General features: G+C 39.8%; 1 protein-coding gene across 1 annotated transcript in view; it reads left to right on the top strand.

Annotated features, from left to right (window-relative positions):
• The window catches only part of CLDN2 (claudin 2), a 35,960-nt gene extending 12,196 nt beyond the window's left edge, over positions 1-23,764 (top strand). The window contains exon 2 of the mRNA XM_044057593.1: positions 22,211-23,764. Coding sequence (XP_043913528.1) covers positions 22,314-23,027 — 714 coding nt within the window. The 5' untranslated portion in view covers positions 22,211-22,313 and the 3' untranslated portion in view covers positions 23,028-23,764. The remainder of the gene's footprint in view (positions 1-22,210) is intronic.
• Positions 23,765-25,022: the final 1,258 nt, after the last annotated feature.

Here is a 25,022-nt window from a genome sequence, read left to right as displayed (position 1 = left end):
ATAAAACACAGGGAAATGAGATTCCCCCGCAGGGTTGCTGGGGTTGCTCTCTTTGACAGAGTGAGAAGCTTGTCTTTCTAGAAGGATCCATAGGCACTGCTTCTCTACGTCAGTTGTGATGCTTTGGGCACCTAGTGAGGATGTCCCCATTGCTACTTGTGGACTGTGTACCATGCAAGGCCACCTTGAAAGAGGTCCAGAGGCACCCTAAGACATGCTCAGTTTGCCTTAGAATGTCTGGGTTTCCTGGATAATGAGTGTGGGGCTTATTACTAGAAATGTATATCTAATTTGGCACTCTCAGCTCCATATTACTGCAGTCCTCACCAGGTAGATCAGTTTAGAAATTAGGATCATGGACATATAAGTGTCTATCATACCAGATGCTGAGCATAATTTAGAAAACAGATGGAAGAATAGTTAATTCCATGTTGAAAATATTTTAAGACACTTTACCATATAGTAATTAAATAAATAAACAAGTAAATAAATTGAGAAAACAATAAAGCGGCATAGTGATAGCTATATCTCTGTCATGGGAGATGTTCATCATAGTTTAGAATATCAACAGAATGATAATTATCTGTCAAGGTAAATATTCTGCACACTTTAGACAATGGATGGGAAGATATATGTTCATGAAAGTAGACATTTGTCACAGTTCAGGACATCCAAAGGACAGATTAATCTAGGTGCTAGTAGTTGGTTTGCACAGTCTAAAAAAATAAATGGAGAGAGAAATATGTCTCGTATTCTGTATATTTTTCCCTGGGATAATTCAGATTCACAAACTTAATCTTAACAGCATTAATCCCCAAAATATTTACTTGAGCAATATACCTGCATTTTCATAGTAAATAGCACCTTCTCACCTGTTGCGTGGACTACTCTGGGAAATAATTATCTTACACCACTGTACATCTTTTCTTTTTTTTTTTGGAAGCATAAACTGTTGCTCATTATAGTCCAACAATAACTTACTAGATGATAGTGGTTCGGGGCTCTCACATGTGTTTACCTTTTTCAGATTATCTCAGGTAATCACAAATTGTTAATATACTAAGAACATACATCATCCTTTATGGTACATTTAGATAGTGTCCATCAAATTTTGGTTGAGAACTTAAAAGAGCAGGATCATTGGGAAAAGCTGTTAATTCCATTGATGCCAAAAGGTGCAATTTATTAAAAATCTGTGGTGTTAAAAAATGTCGACAACCCCTTAAAAGCTTTGCATTGTTCTTAAACTTTACAAGAAAAGCACACATCTCTCCTACCCTGCAGATATTAGTAGCTACAGAAAAGACATCAATGCATTAGGACTGGTAAGTAAATCAGTGAAGGTAAGTACTGCTTAACAAATGAGAGCCAGACTTAGTGCAAATCAAAAGATGTCGGTTATCAAGGTTCAAAAGTGTTTCTCATGGTTGTATCGATGATAATAAAATTAGCTATACTGATTTCCTACACAAGCTGTTATTCTTCAAGTAATTACAGCATGCATACAATGTTGCAATTTGCTGTATATAGTCTGCATACAATGTTGCAATTTGCTGTATATAGTCTGCATACAATCTTGCAATTTGCTGTATATAGTCTGCATACAGTCTTGCAATTTGCTATCATGTTTCTTATGACAAAAAATTATCAAGTTGCCAAGAGCTCCGGCAGTTGAATTCACTGATCTGTAAGTCTGTTACATGTTACGTCATCTCAGGCCTCAGTGAACAGAGATGCCAGGGGTGCATAATTGATATATTCCTACAGGTCTATGATTCACACATTTTAACATTATTATTTTTTATTGTTTTTGCACTGCCTCACACCAATATTTTCTATTCTGTAGAGGTCCATATGCTCTTTATTTAGGACATATATACACATGTTGATAGCTGCTAATGTTCCCCATTTTAATAGACATTCTACTTTAAGAGCCTTTATATTTAAGAACTGATTTCTCTTTTTATGATTTTACTACATAAGGTATGAGTTCATGACCTGTAACTACTTGTAATACCCTATAAAGGGCAAACCCAGAATGGTTATGTTTTTGCAAATGAAACAACACACTTTATTTTCAAATCTGTCTAAGTAGTTTTGCTGGATAGTTTTAGGTATTGTTTTTTGCAGAAATGGCCTGGTCTGGAGTGCATGCATGCACAGATTTGTTCATCTCTTTTTTTTTTTAAATGCTTGTCCTGGACAGTGTCATTTTGGTAACAAGCTGAACAGGACAACTTGAAACTTCTCAAATACAAGTCACCAGCGCATCCTGTGGGATTTCATGTATTTTTAGATCTCTGCTTGCAATAGGTTTCATGATAGAACAAATAAATTATGATTTTTTTGTTTTAATTATCTCTTTTTTATGTAATCCTGCAGCATGTCTCTATTAATTATAATTTATGTTTACCTTATACCAGATATCTTGAACCAATGCTGGCAGGTTATAGTGTATCATGTAGGAAGGACCTTTCGTTTATAATAAACCATGACAAACAGACAGACATACCACACTCACGCATGCACACACGCACATACACACACACACACACACACACACACACACACACACACACACACACACACACACACACACACACACACACACACACACACACACACACACACACACACTTGCAGATACTGACTGCTCACAGTCTATTTTAGCTAATTGCATCATCACTTGCAGACCATGGATGTATCAGTTTGATATGTCAGATTTATAAAGGTTACCACAAAGCATACAGGATGAATTAAAAAACATCCATACCACAATGTTTGCTCTGTGTATTTACTCAGAAAAGTTACACTAAGTGCACACATCATGTACACTTTCCGGTAACCTTTATGAATACAACCTACGTCAAAGGATTGTTTATACTCCTGTTTGAGAATCAAATAATCAACTTACTGAGTTGTGACTACACAAAAACACTAAACCTCCTGCAGCCCCACATGTTCACATCTTTAAAACTCAAAAATTGTATAGTAGTGCAGACAAGGGAAATCTTCCATACCATGCACTGGATCTAAAATAAAAAAAAAAAAAAAATGCAAATGTTTTGCAAAGGGTCAAACCCCACTTGCATGGCCCCTATCAGAGCTGCAATCTCCACACCCCTACACTTGCAGATATATACACTCCTAGATCACACTGCAGAAGGGAGAAGGAAAACTTCCTAACCCCCCACACCATCATGTGTTCGATCAGTAGTAATAGAAACTTATATTAGAGATTGGGCAAACTGAACATCAGCACCCTGATTGGATAAAGAATGTTCTCCAGCAGGGTATTAATGTACAAGTAATGCCCACTGAAAAATGAGTCCACTGCTTCACGGCAACATATCAAGTTGCCATGGAGCTCGGAGTGAAAAAACTAACATATGCCATTATTTTACACTCGCTAAGCAGCGCTTGTGCTGTTTAGCAAGTGTAAAATATAATTAAAAAAACCCTAAAAAACGAAAGTGTGTGTGTTTATGTGCGTGTGTGTGTGTGTGTGTGTGTGCGTGTGTGTGTATGTGTGTGTGTGTGTGTGTGTGTGTGTGTGTGTGTGTGTGTGTGTGTGTGTGTGTGTGTGTGCGTGTGTGTGCGTGTGTGTGTGTGTGTGTGTGTGTGTGTGTGTGTGTGTGTGTGTGTGTGTGTGTGTGTGTGTGTGTGTGTGTGTGTGTATGTGAGTGAAAATGAGATTGATTGAGCCATTATTTTGCACTCACTAAACAGCTCTTTTGCTATTTAGCAACTGTAAAAATTAAGTATCCCAGAAAAAAACGTGTGGGTGTATGTTTGTGTTTCTGTCTATGCATGTTTCTGTTAGTGTGCTTGTTTGTGTGTGTGTGTGTGTGTGTGTGTGTGTGTGTGTGTGTGTGTGTGTGTGTGTGTGTGTGTGTGTGTGTGTGTGTGTGAGGAGGCATGCATGATAGAGAGGGAGACACAGTGAGATGATGGATCACTGTCAGTAGCAGATAAGAGGTTTGCGGTCCTCTCAACCTTATAGCTCAAGAAATCTGGATAAGGCCTGAAATAAAGGGGGAACAAAGGCTCAAACTTATGAATAGATTTTAAATGTCCTACTTATAAAAATTACAAAGTAAGTTAAATAACAGGATTTGTATTAACATGAATTTTCTGAAGGAAATGGTCTGAAAGTCAAATGTATGTCATTTAGTGACTTCAATCCCCAATGATTGGCAGGAAACCACACATTTTAGCAGTAAGGGATCAAAACATAACAGACCAGATGGCTTAGTGATTAAGGCCTTCGCCTCCCATGCACAAGGTACAATATTGAATTCTGACCAATGCCTGGTTGGAATTTGCATGTTCTCCCAGTGTCTCTGTGGCCTTTCTCCCATGTTTGAAAAACATGCTGAATGTTTCCATCTCAAACTCACCAATGAATAGAGCTGTGGGCAGCAGCACAGACTCTGCATGGTGCCCTATAGGGGGAAGTGTAGTACAGGACAACTGCTTTGGGCATCTACTGTGGTGTGCAGTATCCTCAAGATAGGAGAACATGGATCACAGACTCTGCACCGTGGCAGGGCTAACCATTCGATGGTGTAAAATATGGCTCTAGGTGATTTGGTCATGTTAACTAATGTCGCCAAAAATGAGGATGGGATCAAAACAAGTATCTAGATTTTTTTTTAAATTATATATTTTGGATGTAAATTGCTTCCTCTAATACCATTTACATATACTACAGCAACTTTAAAACATTAGGTTGAGGAATTATTTTACATCAAAAATACATACAAAATAATATGGTAAATATATAAATAAGTAAGTAAAACACAAATTTACAGAGAACCGATTCTCTAAGTGCAATAATGCCCACCAGGGTGTGTGTTAATGTATAATTAATGCCATTCCAGGGGTATAGAGCCTCTCTGCCTGCAGTGTCGGGCCTCAAAATAACCTTGGGGGGCATTAATTACACATTAACACACACCCTGCCTGGCATTATTGCTTGCATAATACAGTATCTGCGATCACCCATGAAAGTGACTAAATTCATTTATCCTATATGTACATATAATCTGTCTAAAGCTATTTACATATATTTCTACAGCTGCATCCATATATCCATTTCTGTCTCTCAGTATATTTATCACTCTCTCTAAATCCATATATATATGTGTGTATATATATGCAGACAGAGAGATAGATATAGATAGACAGATAGATAGATAGACAGACAGATAGATAGATAGATAGATAGATAGATAGATAGATAGATAGATAGATAGATAGGTAGATTCAGGTAGCTATAGATATCTATCTAAATCTATTTGTCTATCTGTATGTGTATAAATAGTAAACCACAGAGAAAATTGGTACTTAATCATGAGTAGTGAAATTGCTGGCTGACACTCCTAAAATGAGGAAAAAAGAACCAGTCTATATAGCCAATCTCAATCGAGATATCAGAGTAATGAAGAATTATGACGTGTTTAGAAATCGATACTCCTTTATTGAAAAATAAAATATATTAAATAGATAAGTGTTTTCACACATAACACAGCTTCATCAGATCTAACTCCAGTTTACCTGACATGTATTATATACTTTAACGCACAGTTCATTATTGAATAATGGAGTTGGGGTCATAAATGTATGGCATAGGTTGTTTCACCAAGCTAAAGTAGGATAGGTCTTCTTTCTGCTCTATTCTGTGTATCACTTCCTATTGATAGCTAATAGGTTATAGCTTATGTGCCATATCCGCATCCTATGTAGCTAGTGCCTAATTGATACAGATACTTTATATACCTATTGTCACTGACTATGCACATCCATTAGTATATCATGTCTGTGATACAATAAACACGTCATTTGCCATGTTAAAAATGGGCAACAAGCACTAACAAACATTTGACAACCAGTCAAAAGTTGTAATGCTTAAGAGTTACACTGTTGTAATCATAACTGCAGCTAGTCAGGATCATGGTGGACATCGTTTAGCTGTCCAGTGACTGGATGTGCCAGCCTTGTGTCCTTCATGTCAGGTAATATGCCATTGTTTCCATGAAAGAATGAATATAACTTTGTAGTGATGTATTCATTTTAACTCATGTGCCATCAGCCCTGCAAGGGCTGTGCATGTTCTAGGACCAAGATACATTACAGAGTTATGTGACAGTAAGCTGAACAGGGTTAAATATGACTGACTCCTGTTCTAGTATGCTCTGTATAATGACAAAAGATGTAATCTGCCTATAACTGGGGCAAGTACAGATAACTTCATAGATTGTTATTATAACATAAGGAAGAATTAGGCACGATATGAAGACGGGTCCACTGCCAATATTAATACACACTGAAACTGTGCAGATGTTTCAGGTTATAAAACCAAGAGAACCTCAGTCTGTGCTGTTTGGGGAAACTTATGGGAATCTCTTGAAATGAGACTTACTCTCAACATGTGAAGCTTGAGCAAAATTATAGGAAGTGGTGAATCTATTCAGAAAAGGAGGGCACCGTACTCTCAGGGGCCATAACCTGAATCTGGGGAAGTTCGTTACAAAATCTTTGAGATAAGAGTTTGGTAGGCTATTTATGTTGACCTAAAGGAAAAGGTATAATTTAGCCTTGAGAAAATACATCATCTTATAGCTGTTAATAAAACTGATGATTTCGCCTATCTATCAGTATGTAGGGTGGCGCAGTGGTGCAGTGGTTAGCATTATTGCCTCACAGCAAGAGGTTCTCTGGTATAATTCTTGGCTGGGTGCCTTCTGTGCAGAGTCTGCATGTCCTCCTTGCATTTGTATTGTGTTTCCTGTGGGTGCTCCAGTTTCCTCCTACATTCCAAAGACATGCATCTGGACCATTTTTCACCAGGCCTCCGCTAAAAATCAGCTCTGTCCCAGTCAGACTTTCCCAGTAAACAAATGTTAAATAAATAAATAAATGTAGGTGGGGGGCTTCATTAGATCAGTAAAAAACAGTGCAATGACATTTGCATTCATATTGCTAATTCCACTATATAATAAATGTGTGTACATGACAAACTTGATGTCAAAACTATCTAAGAAATAGTTTAGTAACATTAAACAATGTGTGTTTATAAACCACTAATGAATCACCATATGAATTAATGAAGGAAGGTTTCAAAATATATATGCTTATTACAAGTACAAATACGAAGAAATGTACTGGAAATTAGACTGAAAAAAATGCTATTTCAGAAGGTGGTGTTATTATGTAAACTAACAAATGCTTGTAAATCTGTGATGTTAACTTACCTAATATTTTCATCCTGGTCCTGTAGTAGTTAACCTATATGAATATAATCCCAGTTAAAAACAGACTATACATGCAATGAAGGATTATGGAAAAAATGAATCTAACCATTACTAAAAGCTATTACGATCCAGTTGTCTAAGATCACCTACAGATTTGATGAAGCAATTTGTGTTCAGTCCTGGGTGCCAGCAGGTGCATCTGCCACTCTAGTTCCTTTTTCACAAGCATAAGCTCAGTGTTGCCTTCAAGTGGATGAGTTGTTACTTTCTCCACTACACCGAACATACATTTTTGAAAGTTTCTGCAGATAAGAGCATGTTTAGCCAGTCGGTTATTAAGATATTTTAGTCAGATGCCTGATAAGTGTTTAGTGACTCTTACCTGTAGGAATTGATGGTCTTACCTGTGTAAAATGTTCTGCATGTTGTACAGCTGCCCTGCAAACTACAAACATGTTTTGGCAGTATTCGTGCTCTGTGCTATAAAATCTCGTTTTTGATATGGGACAACCAAAGCTGTTTCTCTAGGATGCACACTGTGAGACAAATGAAGAAATGAGGACATAATACTAGAAGCCAAAGTAGCTCCAATTACAGAAAAGATCAAGGAGAACAGATTACGGTGGTTTGGACACGTGCAGAAAAGCAAAAGACAATTTGGTGAGGAAGATTTGGGACAGAAAGGAAGAAGGTAAGAGGAAATGAGGACGTCCAGCAAAGGGGTGGATGGATTGTGTGAAAGAAGATCTGTGACAGTCAGCCGAGTGTTGAAGAAGGCAGGAGTGTGGCACTGAATCAAGAGAGTTGGCAACAGTTAAAACGATACCCCGACCCCATGTAGAAAAAATGGGAAAAAGGGAGGGCTGATGATGATGATGAAAAAAAGCTGTTCCTCTTATTCAAAGTCACAAAATCTGCATCCTAGAAGCATGTTATGTTACCTTAGTGCCTTTTTGTTTACTAGTTGTTTTACACTCTGAGTTCCTAGAAGCATGCAGGGAAAGGTAACATTATACATGTCCATGGTGGGTGATGCATATCCTTTTATCCAGCTTCTAATATTTCAGCCTTTAAGATAGATGAAAGTAGGCTCAGGGTGAAGTACCCTATTAATGAACTGGTTTCCATGGATGATGCTGCAGTTTCAAGCATGGTATGTTTTATTTCCATTGAGTCATTTCAGAATATGAGAATCAGGCTTCTGTTGTGTTTCTCTTTGTCAGTTTCATTTTGTGGACTCACCGGGTTTGTTTATTTATTTATTTATTTATTTTCTGATTTATTTTGTTCTTTTGAGTGACTTTTTGTTTCAATAAGCTTCTTTTGCAAACATGCCTTATCTGTAACACTTGTAATCAGTTTACCCATTTTCAAGTCATCTGCATTCAGACTGTAGAACACCTGAGATGAAAAAAGATAGATGTGAAAGATACTGCCTAAACATGTATGGGCCTAGGATAGAGCCCTGTGAAACCACTTAACTGTAACCTCAAATTCTGCCTGTCCAATTGCTGTATGATACTTGCCATGTCCTATTTGTAAGCTATGCAGCTATCCATCCTATTAAGATCAGATTAATACCTAGTTATTCTAATTTGTTGATAATTCTTTTGTGTATAACCTTACCAAACACTGAAATTGTCTATATAAATTATATCACAGCAGAAGTTTTTATTTATGGTTGTTATTATATTGTTATTGAACACAATGTTACAGGTGGTTATAGATCTATTTTTAAAACATGGATGCTAATATATGCTTTCAAGTCTCAACCTTTTCAATTCTGACAATAACTTACCCAAAACAACCTTCTCCTCTATTTTTCCACAATATGAAAACAAATGTATGGGTCTGTATGACTCGGGGTTTGACCTATTCCCATCTCCCTTAAAGTTAAATAAGTGCATGTCTCCAATCTTGAAGAATCTCCCTACACTTAAATGACCTAGTAAATAACAGATATAGTGATGCTGTAAGTTCATGACAAAGTGTTCTCAGGTCATTATTACTAATTCCATCTTCTCCCTGTACTTTGTATGGGTCCCGTTTGCACAGATCTTTTTCAATGGAATCTAATTTAATTTCAGTATCTGAAGTTACTTGGACATTACTAAAACAAATTATCACCCCCTTTGTGGGGCCTAACTGCTTTGAGTAAAATTTTGTAAATATACCTATAATCTGTTGTGTTTGAGATTACATTTTAGAGTATACACACAGTTTATCAGTTGCTATGTCTTTACTCCTACCACAGCTTATGTTTACTATAAAATGTTTTTTATTTATGCTCAATATCTTTGAATACATTTTCTTCATTTTTTATCTTGTCTCACACTATGTTTAGCTTATCTGTCCATTTTTTATTTAATTTTTCAAAGTTATAGTTCATCCTGTTTTCCATTTCTTATATTTTTGACTCTCATTGTAATCAAGTATCTTGTCCTTATGGAAAAAAATCCTCCTGACCTTGTGTTCCTAGATCCTGATGTTAAACTTTTTTTTATTTTTTTTTTATTTTTAGCATTCAAACAATTTTTCTTTCAGAAACTGCCACGTATCTTCTGCAGTTTTCCCACTGAGCAGATCACTGAGTTTTACATATTGACGGTTTACTTCCAGAGTCTGTTATTAATCTTCTGTGCATTGGTTGAGATTTCAGTTTGTCATAATTATCTAGCAGCAATTTAGCCTTTATAATCCCATGGTCACTGCCCATCAATGGTGGTAATACTTGACATGAAGTAATAGTCAAGATGCACTTGCTCGAAGCACTCCTCAAAATGGAGAACATCGACATTTGTGCTGCAATGGAGACCTGGTTTAAAGCAATAGAAAGCACCCCCTGCGCTACCAGGCTATAACTCATTCCACACCTTTTGGCCTCAGAACATGGACCAAAGCTCTAAAGGCAGTGGTGTCTCCATATTCATAAAGGATATGCACACCTTCAGACTAGAAGCCCAGCATAACGCATCTGAGATACTTCAGGTACAACTAACATTGGGTTAGATGGCGACTCAGGTCGTAGCCTGCTATAGGTCCCAAACCATATCCCAAGACTCTCACTCTACATTCCTAAGCAGCCTGGAAACTATTAGGGTCCAACCCAACACTCTCTTACTAGATGACTTCAACTACCCCTCCATCAATTGGGAAAACTACTCATGCACCAATACACTGGCCCAACGCTTCATGGAATTCATCACTTCCAATGCCCTGGACCAGCTCATTCTTACCGCCCACTAGAGGAAGCAACATCCTTGACCTGATTATTACTAACATGGGCAACCGTTGCTCTACAGTCTACATCAATAGTCAATTCCTTCCCTGTTAGATCTGACCACAAACTAATCACCATAGAAATCCACATCTCACCTACACCCCCTGCAAAGGTAACCATCATGAAAACCTTCTCCAAAGCTGACTTTGGGCTGCTAAAAACAGAGATGGCTAACTTTACTGAACCCATGTCAATGGAAAATAGATGCATGACTGCCAAATCATACACTAATGCACTGTATGAACACGTACATAAATGCACAGGACTAGCCATACCCAACAGAACCAAGATGCTCTCCTCCACAAAAAGGAAGCCAATCTGGTGGTTCCCTGCCATTAATAAACTCTACAACAGAAGGAAGAAACTGTTGCAGTAAAAGGTGAAGTCCCAAGACTGGAAAAACTCCCTTATTAGCCTCAACAAAAAGTTAAGGTCCCTCATCAAAAATTCTAAAGCCAGCTATGAAGGCAGAATTGCAGCAGACACTAAAAAAACACAAAGCCTTTTATAGTTATATCAAGAATCTCCATGGCAATACCCAGGTTTGATCTAAGTTACTGCACAATGGTACATCCTATACTGAACCAACAGATATTGCCAACATACTGGCCGACAGATTCAGTGCCAACTTTACCTCCTCCCAAAAGGACACCTCACAATGCCGGAGGAATGCCAGGCACCCAGCATTACTGCAGTACAGGTTAAAGCTGCATTGTCCAAGGCCAAGAATACAGCTTCCATGGGACCCGACAATATCCGTGGATGTGTTCTACATGAACTACAAAGTGAAGTGGCACCACATCTGTGTGCCCTGTTCAATCATAGCCTCACCTCAGGCTTTGTGCCTATCGAATGGCACCTGCAATAGTCACCCCTCTCCATAAAGGGGGAGTGACTTCAGACCCTGGGAATTATTGCCCCATTAGCCTGACGAGTCTGATATGAAAGGTTATGAAGCACAACATCATGGGCCTAACTAACAAGGATATAGCGAATCACCAAACACTAGATCCCATGCAATTTGGTTTTGTGAAAGGTAGATTATGCCTTCTCAACCTGGTTGACTTCTTTGAGTCAGTCACCAGAGCTGTGGATGAGGGCAAGGCCTTTCATATAGCCTACCTCGATGTGGCCAAGGCCTTTGATACCATTCCCCACTCAGGAATTATTGATAAACTCACCAAACTAGGCATCAACCCCTATATCACTAGGTGGGTTGCAAATTGGCTCATAAATAGAACACACAGTGTGAAAGCAGCAGAATCCAAGTCAGACTGCTGATCAGTCATGAGTTGAGTCCCACAGGGATCAGTCCTGGGTCATCTCCTGTTTGGCATCTACTTCTCAGAAGTCCAGGCCAACACAGAGGGACTCTGGCTGACCGAGTTCGCAAACAACTGCAAGTTGGGAGCAGTTATTAACTCCCCAAGTGATGTAGACATCCTATAGAAAGGCCTCACTGTGACCAATGACTTGTGTCAGAACCATGGCCTTAAGGTCAATGCCAAAACATGTGCTCTCATCCCCTTTGGGAAAAACCCAGTTCCCATGACTTACCACATTGATGGTAGTCCACTGAACACTGAAGGTGTTATAAGAGATCTGGGAACACAGGTTGACAGCAACCTCTCTTTTGATCGTCACATTGCCACTGTAGTTAGAAAATCCTTCTGTGTGGCACATCTCATTACTAAGGGTTTTGCATCCAGGAAGAAAGAGGTCATTATCTCCCTCTACTCTTCCCTCATTAGGCCAATCATCGAGTACAATACCCAATTTGGCATGTACCTCACTAGACACCTGCAACAACTGGAGTGGCCACAAAAGTACCTCACAAAGAGGATCCTAGGCCGTAAAAACTTGTCCTATATGGACAGACTCAAAAAACTCCAACTATTCTCTGTCTCATATCGCCTACTTAGAGGTGATCTCTACTTGACTTACAAAGCCATGTCTGACCCAGCTCTGTTAGAAATGCTATAGCTAAAGAAATCCTAATCCCTCTGCACCACACGCTCCAGAGACCTCAACCTCATTACCACAATTAACAGAGCATGCTGGAGGGACAAGTTCATAACCCAGAGACTGCCCATGCTATGGAAAAGGCTTCCCATACATGTTAAGCAGAGCACCTCGCTGACACTCTTAGGTTCATAGGTTCATAGGTAGGTACTAGGCTATCGGCCCAAGGGCCTACGTAAGCCTAGCCAACAAGGTTCCCTGGCGTATGCCACCCAAGAAAGTTATTTTCCTGTGCCACTGTCGAGCAGAAACACAGAAGTGATCCCCAGGGTGTATTTCCTATTTCCCATCCACTCATCAAGATTTTTCTTGAAGAGTGCTAATGAAGAACTTTGCTTGACATAGATGGGTAGCCTGTTCCAGAGTATGGGAAGTCTCTGGGACAGGAATCTATCCCTCCAGCATGTCCTGTTTATTGTGGTAACAAGGTTTAGGTCCCTAGAGCATGTAGCTCAGAGGGATTTGGATTTCTTTAGATGTAGCATGTCCAATAGCTCTGGGTTTGACATAGCTTTATATGTCAGGCAGAGATCACCTCAGAGTAGGCGATATGCTATGGAGTAAAGCTGGAGTTTTTTGAGGTGGTCAGTGTAGGGCATTTATTTGAGGCAAGTAATCCTCTTTGTGAGGTACTTCTGTGGCCTTTCCAGCTGCTGCAGATGTTTTGTGAGGTACATTCCAAAAGGGGCATTGTACTCTATAATGGGTCTAATGAGTGTCGAGTAGAGGGGAACAATAACCTCTTTTTTCCCACATGAGAACCCTTTTATGATGAGGTGTGCCACGTAGAAGGACTTCTCCACCAGGGTCCCAAGGTCTCTTATCACACATTCGGTGTTAAGTAGATTGCTGCCTATGTGATAGTTCATGGGTACAGGGTTTTTACCAAAGGGGATGGCACTGCACTTTTTGGCATTGAGCTTGAGGCCATGGTTCTGACACCAGGCATCTGTCTCAGCGAGGCCCTTCTGTAGGATGTCCACATCATTTGGGGACTTGACTATGGCTCCTAGTTTGCAATCATCTGTGAACTTTGTTAGCCAGATGCCTTCTGTGTTAGCCTGTACTTAAGAGAAATAGAAACCAAACAGGAGAGGTCCCAGGATAGAACCCTGTGGTACTCCACTTGCCACTGTTTTTCAGTCAGATTTGGAATCTGCAACTTTTACAGTGCGGGTTTTGTCAGTGAGCAAGTTGGCAACCCATCTTGTGATGTAGGGATTTATACCTAGTTTAGTGAGTTTAGCTATAATTCCAAAATGGGGGATGGTGTCGAAAGCCTTGGCAAGGTCAAGATAGACTGTGTGTGCTTCAACAGAAAGCTTGAAACGCAGCAGCAGCAGACACAACCATAGTTCAGGGCTGACTCTGTCTGAAGCAAGCAGTAACAGCCAATACACGAGAAGGTACAGGATGTGTGGGTTGCCTGCCATCCTTTTTTAATTTCTTTATATGAGTAGGAGTAAGGTGTCAATCTCTAGGTCCTTGGGTTATCAGTGAATGTGCTATGTGTTGTCTGTTATCCAAAGCCAGGGCATACTGAGCATGCCTTCATCTGCCTACAGGGTCATCAGGAGGTGGTTCCTCTTCCGAGTCCTACTGTGACTGTGGCTGTGGCTATGGTGACTTAGGCACTGGTGGGGGGCTGTGTATCCTGTCCATTTGCTGATCCTGCTGCAGCTGTTTCCAGAGGATCATATTGTGTAGCATAGCACATACTGTGAATATACATGCACATGTGGCTGGAGAATACTGCAGGGCTCTACCAGATACATCTAGGCACCAGAACTGTGACTTTAGCAGCCCAAAAACACACTCTATGATGTTCCTAGTTTGTGCGTATACCTCATTATGGAGTGGGTGTGTGTGTGTATTTCTCATGTGTGTCATCATTCACAGTTCCAGGGTGTAGCCAGCATCCCCCAGTAAATGTCCATGTGGGATATCCAGCCTAACAAACATCTGGTACAACTGTGATGTCATGATAACTGCCAGGGCTGCCAGCAGACTGATTTAGGATAACCCCTTGGGGATTGCACACGACCTAGCATTTGATGGAGTGGTATCCCTTGCTGTTAACGTAGATTCTTCTGTGCTCACCAGGTAGAGTCTTGATGTGTACAGGGGTGCAATCTATGGCACGCAGTACCTCAGGGTAGTGTGCTACATGGTAGAATTATTGCATATTGCTGGCCCTAACATCAGGGGTGAGGGAAAAAGATATGTGCTCATTGGCATGTGGTAGCATAGCATCCAGGAACTAGTGGAGTATCCTGGTTGCAGATGCCAGTGACACCCATATCATGTCCCACTTGGTCTTTGAAATGTACCTGTAGCTAGTATCCTAAGTGCTACACATACCTTTGTTTCCACTGGGATGGATCCTCCTCTGTTGGCTCTGGCTCTGAGTTGAGGGCAGCAGTGCTCAGCGAGTTCTTGTAATATGTCCCTGTCCACTCTGGAGCACTCTAAAATTTCCAGCTCATGTAGGTCCTAGAAGGTTACCTTGGGACTGAACACTCTTCTCTATCTCAGCCTAGGCCTATTGTCAGCAGCAACAGCATTAGCACTGACTTCAGCATCTAGCACATACAGATGTAGTAGACCTGCAGCAGCCCCTAGCATTATCATGCAAGCAACTGCTCTGGGAATTAAAAATTACTTAAAACTAATGGAACACACCTCCCTGCTGGCATCCACATCCAGTGGAAATATCAACATGGTGTAGGAGCCTACATGAAAGGGGTCTGTGGACACCATTGCTCCTTTTACAGATTCACCAAATTCCCCTCATTTGCATGCATATCTGTACTGACAGCCTGGTAACTACATGGTTCATAGCCATATGACCTAGGCAACAGCACTAATGCACCACTGTATGGACCTAATGCAATGTCCTATAATACATTTCTGACAAATATTATAAAATATTTATTTTTGCTTTTTTTATTTTTCAGTTTGGCATGTGCTCACTGCGGAGCATAGCACAAACATGATGAAACCATAAAAAAAAATATATATATATTTTTACATATTCCCTTGCATTCTCAGACATCCACAATGCATTTTTCATGCATCAATGTATGTGATCTAACTATTTCAGGGGTTATGTCCATATTTGTGGACTTTTACTTCTCCTTCTTTCTGTACAGTCCTGTACTCAGAAAATTGCCGCATACACTACGGACATGGATACAGGGTCTACATGGATGCCTTTCTGCTTGTTGGATCACTCCACCTGGGTCATTTGCATAAGATTCACCTACTTATGAGGTAATTTGCATTACATGGAACTTTCTTTGTTTGCAAGTGCTTGCGTGCCACTAACTGGCGCTTGCTGAATCTAAAACCCTTCGCACTTATGTCCGCAATGCATACACAAAAAAATTGTGTAGGCTTTAATGAATTCCCTCTAAAATCTTTTATTCTAGTAACTTTCTAAGTTTGTAAGATCAGTATTTAAAAATTGTCCCTACTTTTGGGCTTTTGTCCCCCCATTATTTTTGGATTTGCCCATATTTCTTGTGCTAAGACAGTGAGAGGTATGCTGACCAGAATGATTGGTAGATGAAAACAGTTATACATTTCCTAAACTGCCATCTTCTACAGAGGGGTAACTGTCTACCTGTAAATGACAAACCTTCTTAGCTGTCAAGTCAATAAGTTGTTAAAAATGGGACACTGCCCCCTTAAAAAAATTAGAAATCATGGAGCCTAGTTACATACCTAGAGATAGGAAAGAAGATAGAATGAGCATGATTAGATCTTGTTATAAAAGTTCCACAAGAGAAAGAAGTATCACCCAGATGTGACAATGGCAAGTATATTCAGCTCATACAAATAGAAGTTGGGTCTTTAGAAAAGGGAAGGAGCAAATTACATAGAAATACATGGCATTTATGGAAACAAATGTCAAAAAATGTCCAGGAGCAGGAGTGAAGTTTAAAGGAAGGCATGATTTGAGTAATTTATGTAATGTTGAAGTGTAAGACAGTTGTTATAAAGAAAGAGCATGTATATGAAATGTTCAAACCTTTAAAAAATGTTAATATGTTTTTTTTTTCATTAATATGTGTGTGTCTATATCTTAAGTGATAATTTAATAAAGGTGTTAAAACAAACCTGCAACCTGATTCTTTGTAGGCTGTTGCAAACATATAACAACAGCCTTCAAACATTACATGGTAAGGGGGCTGAGGTCATTAGGTACTTAAAATGTATAGAATGGGAGAGGTTAAAGATAACTGTACTTTCAATTCCCTTGTTCCCAGAAGTAGCAATTGGGCACAAATAAAAGTAAGAATCTCTGATGAACAGAGCTATATACTGAAATATAAATGTCTATTGCTCTATCTAGTTATTTGTGTTCATATGTCTCTGTCTGTCTGTCTATCTGTCTATCTATCTATCTATCTATCTATCTATCTATCTATCTGTTTAACTATCACTATATCTAATTATCTGATTATCTGTCTGTGTACTGGTAGATTTAATAGTGCAAGTTCATAAAGTCATGGAGATTAGTTAGTTTGCTGTTATTTTTTGTATTACTGTATTGCCTTTCTATATTTTGAATACTGTAGTTTGTTTTCTTTACCTTGTGTTTTGCTTGCATTCTGTTTTAACAGCATATTAAAACTTCAAAAGAGACCACAGCTCTCTCTGTTCTGAGTCAGGCAGAATTTTTTCCCGTCCTCCCATCCATTTAAGTTGTCTTGTTAAATACCACTGTCTTTCTAGTTGCCCGCCTCTTATGTTAATCTGACCATATATCTCATTTCTCTCTACTTTCACTGGCTTATGTGAGTAATCACAAAATCATCATTTTGAAATCCCACCCCTTCAATTATTTAAATTTATTGGCCATCCTACAGTATTTCATAGTACCAAAATACAAAAGTGACCACCCCTTTCAATCCATCTTGCTGTTTTAAAAATAGTAACTCTCCACTAAACCTTAACTTTTTAAACAGGTAAAACTCAAGTTACCTACTTTCACATCTAACTTCTCTAGTGCACACTGCAGAGTGCATTCTTTTCAATCTTACCTTTAAGCATCCCTGTGACTAGCACTTTCTCTAATACCTGCTGGAAAGCACTAGGAAGCCTTAAACTCATACAAACACTGAACTCTCCTTGTTAACAAGGAGAAATTAATAGTAGGCACTAAACAGCCTATAATTGCAAAGTACCTTGCTAAGGAAACAGCTGCTATACTTTGCAAAGAAAAAAAAAAAGCCCCAAACCAGGCATGTCCAAGGGTCAGCTTCCGGTGATTTCTCCTGTCCACCTGGTGAATCTGGGCATACTGGGGCAATGCAGCAATTGCCTCATGTACACAGACAACCCTCTCCTCCTACCACCCAACACTACAACCTGTGAGAGATGCACTTACATAGCCAAAATGGAAGCAAAGCTCTCTCCACCCAAGATTGTGCTAAACAGTCAAGAGGAGAAGGTTAACACCCACACTACATCTCAAGCAACACATAGCCCTTCTAAACCCGCACCACCAACACCCACATATAGCAACACTAAATCCACATATGCAGAGGCCCTTAACTGTAACCTGCCCAAGCAACAAAGACCTCTGAAGCTGAAATGCAAACAAACACCAATCACAACCAATGTGTCACATAGTTCACAACACCAGTGCACCACCCAGCAACAGTCCCTAAGGCAAGACAATGTACCTAACACTTTAGTCATAGGTGACTCTATAGTCCGGCACACTGATGTCCCTCTCACCAGGTTGAATAAGGAGAAAATTACAGTCAGCTGCCTGTCGGGTGCCAGGATCCGCCACATAACGCATGCACTCAAGTCACTCCACAACAAGTACAAATATGACTCTGTCATTGTCCATGTTGGAGTGAATGACTTGAGACGTACCTCCCTGGACTACATGAAAAGAGACATGGAAGAGCTTTCGGATCATGTGGCCCAGGCAGGTATGACCCTAGCCCTGAGTAGCATCCTGCCTTCGCCCAGAATGATACCACAATATAAGGATAAAATGATTGACTTCAACAATTGGCTAAGCTTATGGTGTCATTCAAAGGGGATCCAGTATCTGTCTGCCTGGGATGACATGATTGACAGACCACGATGCTTTGCCAGAGATGGTCTGCACCTGTCGCCCATAGAATTCAGGTTACTGGCTAAGGCTCTTGCCACCCATATAGTGCCTTTTTTAGGCAAACTTCAAAGGACAAAACCACCACCGTAACAGGTACAAGCATGCAAAATCTGAAGGTAATGCTACTCAATGCTAGAAGTCTAAACCTCAAAAGGCACTCTCTCGAGGCACTCCTAAAAATGGAGAACATCGATATCTGTGCAGTAACTGAGACCTGGTTCAAGGCTCCAGAGAGCAGCCCTGCAATACCAGGCTACAACTCTTACCACACTTTTCGGCCACCAAACCAGGACCAAAACACTAAAGGTGGAGGAGTGTCAATATTCACCAAGGATATTCACACCACCAGGCTAGTTGGCCAACACAATGTGTCTGAAATTCTCCAAGTGCAACTAACACTAGGTAAGACTGCAATCCAAATTGTAGCTTGCTACAGATCCCCCACCATAGCCCAAGATTCTCACTACACCTTTCTAAACATACTGGAAAATATTAAGATAGAACCAAATACCCTAATACTGGGTGATTTTAACTACCCTGCCATTAACTGGGAAAACTACTCATGTCCCAACACCTTTGTGCAACGGTTCTTGGAATTCATAAATTCCAATGCCCTGGATCAACTAATCCATAGTCCCACCAGGGGCTCCAATATCCTAGTCCTGGTCATTACCAACATGGGAAATCAATGCTCCATACCTATGGTCACCCCCTCGTTAGTCAGGTCTGACCATAAGCTAATCACCCTTAACATCCACATCCCACCCCAACCCCCCGTAAAGAAACCACCATAAAAGACGTCTGGAAAGCCAACTTCATGCTACTCAAGTCAGAAGTGACAAACTTCATGACACCCATGCAGACTGGAACTGAAAGTTCAACTGCTGAATCCTACACTAAGGCACTGTACGAGCACATCCACTCATGCATGAATCATGCCATCCCAAATAGAACCAAAATGCTCTCATCCAAAAAAGGAAGCCAATCTGGTGGTCCCCTGCCATAAACAAACTTTACAACAAAAGGAAGAAACTTTTGCAGAAAAGAGGAAAATCTCAGGATGCAAAAAACTCCCTTACTAGCCTCAGTAAGAAACTGAGATGCCTCATAAAATCCTCCAAAGCTAGTTACGAAAATAAAATTGCCAAAGATTCCAAAGGCAACCACAAAGCATTCTATAACTATGTCAAGAATCTAAATGTCAATGCTCAGATCTGCTCTGAGCTAAAACAGAATGGCATTAAATATACTGATCCGAAGGATATTGCCAGTATCCTGGCAGATCGATTCAGTGCCAGCTTCACCCACCTCTCAACCCCTAAATGGCCCATCTCAATACCGGAAGATTGCCAAATTCCAGTAATAATGGCCACACAGGTACAAAACGCACTCTCTAAAGCCAAGAATACAGCATCCATGGGACCAGATGACATCCCGGGCTATGTACTACATGAACTACAATATGAACTGGCACCTCACCTAAGTGTCATGTTTAATCATAGCCTCACCTCAGGTTTCGTGCCCACTGAGTGGTGCAGAGCTACAGTTATCCCAATCCACAAGGGGGGATCCACCTTGGATCCCGGAAACTACCGTCCCATCAGTCTGACAAGCCTTATCTGCAAGGCCATGGTGCGTATTATCATGGAACTTATAAACAAAGACATTGGCAACCTTCAAACACTGGACCCCACCCAGTTTGGGTTTGTGAAGGGCCGATCTTGTCTCCTGAACCTGATTGACTTCTTTGAATCAGTCTCCAGAGCCATGGACAAGGGTAAGGTGGTCCACACAGCCTATCTAGACCTTGCCAAGGCCTTTGACACCATGCCCCACTCTGGAATCATAGATAAACTTACTAAGTTGGGCATTAATCCCTATGTCACCCAATGGGTTGCTAAATGGCTTACTGATAGAACCCACACTGTAAAAGTAGCCGACTCCAAATCCAGCTCCAGACAAGTGACAAGTGGAGTACCTCAGGGTTCAGTCCTGGGGCGCTCTTGTTTGGCATCTACTTCTCTGAAGTACAGGTCAACACTAAGGGACTCTGGCTAACAAAGTTTGCAGATGACTGCAAACTGGGAGCCATTATTGAATCCCAAATGATGTGGATACTCTACAAAAGGGCCTTACAGAAACAGATGCTTGGTGCCAGAGCCATGGGCTCAAGCTCAATGCCAAGAAATGTATTGTTATCCCTTTGGGAAAAAACATGTATCCATGAATTACCATATAGATGGCAGTACACTAAACACAGAAAGTGTGATAAGAGACTTAGGGACACAGGTGGACAGTGGTCTCACCTTCGATAACCACATCGCCACAACAGTCAGGAAATCCTTCTATGTGGCACACCTCATCACGAAGGGCTTTTCATCCAGAAAAAGGAGGTCATTGTCCCACTGTACTCATCCCTCATTAGACCCATTATAGAATACAACGCCCCATTTGGTATGTACCTCTCAAGACATCTGCAACAACTGGAAAGGCCTCAGAAATACCTCACTAAAAGAATCACAGGCCTAAAGCAGATGCCCCACGCTGACCGCCTTAAAAACTCCAGCTATACTCTGTCACATATCGTCTACTCAGAGGTGATCTCTGCTTAACATACAAGGCCATGTCAAACCCAGAGCTGTTGGACATGCTACACTTAAAGAAATCCCAATCCCTCAGAGCTACATGCTCCAGGGATCTAAACCTTGTCATCACAATAAACAAAACATGCTGGAGGGATAGGTTCCTGACCCAGAGACTCCCCAGACTCTGGAATAGATTGCCCATACATGTCAAGCAGAGTGCCTCTTTGGACCTCTTCAAGAGGAACCTTGACGATTGGATGGGAGAAAGGAAATTCACCCCAGGGATCACGTCAGTCACCCTGCTAGACAGGGGTCCAGGAAAGTAAATAATGTGGGAAGAAATAGCCAGGGAATTGTTATGGTTAGGCTTGTATAGGCCCTAGGGCTGATAGCCTAGTACCAACCTATGAACCTAAGATAATTTGAAGGAAATGGGGTCCGTTGGAGTTATTTTACCAGATATGAGGTAAGGAAAGAGACAAGAAAAGGAAAACAATAGCGTGTTTAATGTACGATAAACAAACGGCCATGATGATTTTAGGTAAGTACTAAGCTAACTGTCCTTGCGAGCCATTTTGAGCCTAGCCAGTTATCCCCTGTAAGATTCAAACTCTGTACCTTGTGTTTGTAAAGCAAACACCTTAACCATTAGGCCACCCTCCCATTTTCTTATTCCTGCTGCCAAGAAAATTGAAATGACTGCTGCTAATTCAAGATGTAACTCATAGACTTCATTATTCTTTTCCTTTATGGGATGTGGCACAAAGTAGCTGAAATTAAAAGATCAAATGTCACATTCATGAATACTGGAACAGTATAAGTTTATAATTTAGTCACACAATATGTTGTGTTTGCATGGAGTTTTATAAAGTACTGAAATTATTTTCTTGAAGATGTTGAACAGATACTGTTTTTTCTTTCCTTTTAGAAACAAAATCATCTTGTTGAACATCTGCTAGAACATTAAAAAGCATGAACAGTTGTTTGCAAAAGCAGTAAAACTGTCCTCTGCCATTTGTAACAAGTTGAAGATGGCCTCTACAGGACTGCAGCTCATAGGCTTTTTTCTTGGCCTGATATCATTCATTGGAAACACAGTGGTTATTTTTCTACCGCAGTGGCAACGGTCAGCATATATCGATTCAAATATTGTCACTTTTGTTGGCTACATGCGGGGACTTTGGATGGAGTGCACCTACCACAGCACAGGAATTGTTCAGTGCGAACCCTACAGCTCATTACTTGACATGCCTGCAGATGTCCAAGCAGCGAGAGCCATGATGATCATTTCAGGGATACTTTTCATATTTGCATTAATCATCTCAGTGGTGGGTATGAAGTGCACCATTTTCCTTGGTGACTCCCCTGTTAAGGACAATCTGGCTGCAGCTGGTGGAGGCTTTTTCTTTGCAGCTGGCCTCATGTCAATTGTGCCAGTTACTTGGCATATGCATAAGATAATTGTTGATTTCCATAATCCCAGCATCCATTCCTCCTTGAAATTTGAGATTGGGGAAGCTCTTTATCTGGGTACAGCCTGTTCTCTTCTGTCCATCATTGGTGGGGCTATACTTTGCATGTCTTGTAGCTGGAAAAACACATCATCCCCGTACAGCAGCTGGAGCCCTCCAAGACCACCGGTAACTAGAAGCTCAACTGTCCTAAGACTGGACCACATAACACCTCTTGAAATGCAACATAATCGGAGTGCGTGTAGTGACTATATCCTTACTGGGTACGTGTAGCCAGCACAAATATGTCATACTACAGACTGATGGCTTACTTACGTTAGCATGTTCCAGCTCCTAAACAAATGTGCTTCTTCAAAGTGTTTACAGTACTGCCTGTCCATTTATTATAGCATGTTTCAAATTTCAGAATGTCAGGGATTGTTAATGTATCTGCTTACACAGTACACGTATGAAAACAATGTTAATGTATCTGCTTACACAGCACACATATGAACACAATGTTAATGTATCTGCTTACACAGCACACTTATGAACACAATGTTAATGTATCTGCTTACACAGCATATGTATGAACACAATGTTAATGTATCTGCTTACACAGAACACATATGAGCACAATGTTAATATATCTGTTTACATAGCACACGTATGAACACAATGTTAATGTATCTGCTTACACAGCACAGATATGAACACAATGTTAATGTATCTGCTTACACAGCACACGTATGAACACAATGTTAATGTATCTGCTTACACAGCACACGTATGAACACAATGTTAATGTATCTGCTTACACAGCACATGTATGAACGCAAGCAGCAGTTACTCCTTTGTCCTATGGTTTCTCAACTATTTTGTGTTTCCAATGAATGCAACAATTCATAGAAAGGAATTTTTTTATGATAAGATCTACTACTGTGACCAAAATTAGCCAGTAAGATTGCTGACATATTTTTAATTCTTCACTTCCAGTATTACTATTTACATTAAATAAATACTCAAACAACTCTACATGTTTTATATATGTGCAAATTAACATTTTGTGAAACCCATTACTATTACTGTTGTACATGGAGTTCAGTGATTACACTTGGAGAAAAGGTAAGATTGTTATGGGGCTTTCTAAAGTCAAAAACATATACAGCAAACTGTTTTGCACTTTTGACAGCTGTTATGATTGGGTCTTCGCAACATAGATGGTAGCCACCATAGAAGACTCTAGACTCATTGCTACCATAGAGAATAAGAGTATGACAGAGTAGTGTCCAAAAGCTTTTAAACCTGTTGGCTCATCAGAGGTGCACTTTGCTTCTGCCTGCTGCCTGTGCAGCTTTTAAAGCCATAGCACATTTTGCACTCCCACAATGTTTTCCTATAGAGGTTGTAGTACTTCATGGCAGCTAAAGTTCCACTTAGTTCAAAGAATGATTATCAGATTTCTATTTATAACCTTTTGATAACATGCTCCTGAAATGGATTTAAGAAAGTTTCCACACAAGCTTCGTTGTCAAGGTGAATTTCTTGAATTCATATCTCAAATGCTTTAACAAACTGGCAGAGACCCTAACTTTCCATTTTTCCTGGAAAAATATCAGCAAATCTCAACTATGGACTGTTTGAACAGTGGGAAAACATTGGATTTTCATGGAGTTAAGCAATTTAGATGAGAACACCACTTCACCACAATTTCTATTTCTTTTGATATTTACTATAATAATGGCAGTGTATCATAATGAGTGTTTTGTGCTTAGAATCTGTTTTAATTTTGCATGTATATACATTTCTCTCTCTTTCTCTCTCTCTTGTTCTCTCTATATATATATATATATATATATATATATATATATATATATATATATATATATATATATATATATATATACATGCATATAGATAGCTAGGTAGAAGTTAGATACAGATGCAATAAAAAGTTATAATGAAGTCATGGTAAAGTCAGGAAATTACATTAAAAATGGTATAATTCTCAGATTTCATCTCATGGCAATGGAATTAAATTTTTTTTGAGACCTGTAAATCAGTATTCGTGCAAACTGATGATAGGTGATCCATTCATAGTTATCTGTGCTGCTCTTGTGAAAGTGAGTGCAATACACAGCCAGATAGTGAGTAAATATAGTGAGTACTACTTTTGTTTATGAATGCATTATGAATAATTTTGTTGTTGCATGTTACGTTCTATACATAGATAAGGATCTGGTTCATTGAAACACATGTACTTGCTTAAAGTATTTTCCTGCAACACTT

Source organism: Protopterus annectens, chromosome 15.part0, assembly GCF_019279795.1.
Source record: "Protopterus annectens isolate FY-2018-M chromosome 15.part0, PAN1.0, whole genome shotgun sequence".
Classification (NCBI taxonomy): Eukaryota; Metazoa; Chordata; order Ceratodontiformes; family Protopteridae; genus Protopterus; species Protopterus annectens.
Note: the sequence above shows the minus strand (reverse complement) of the source record. Positions and strands in the feature narration are given on the sequence as shown.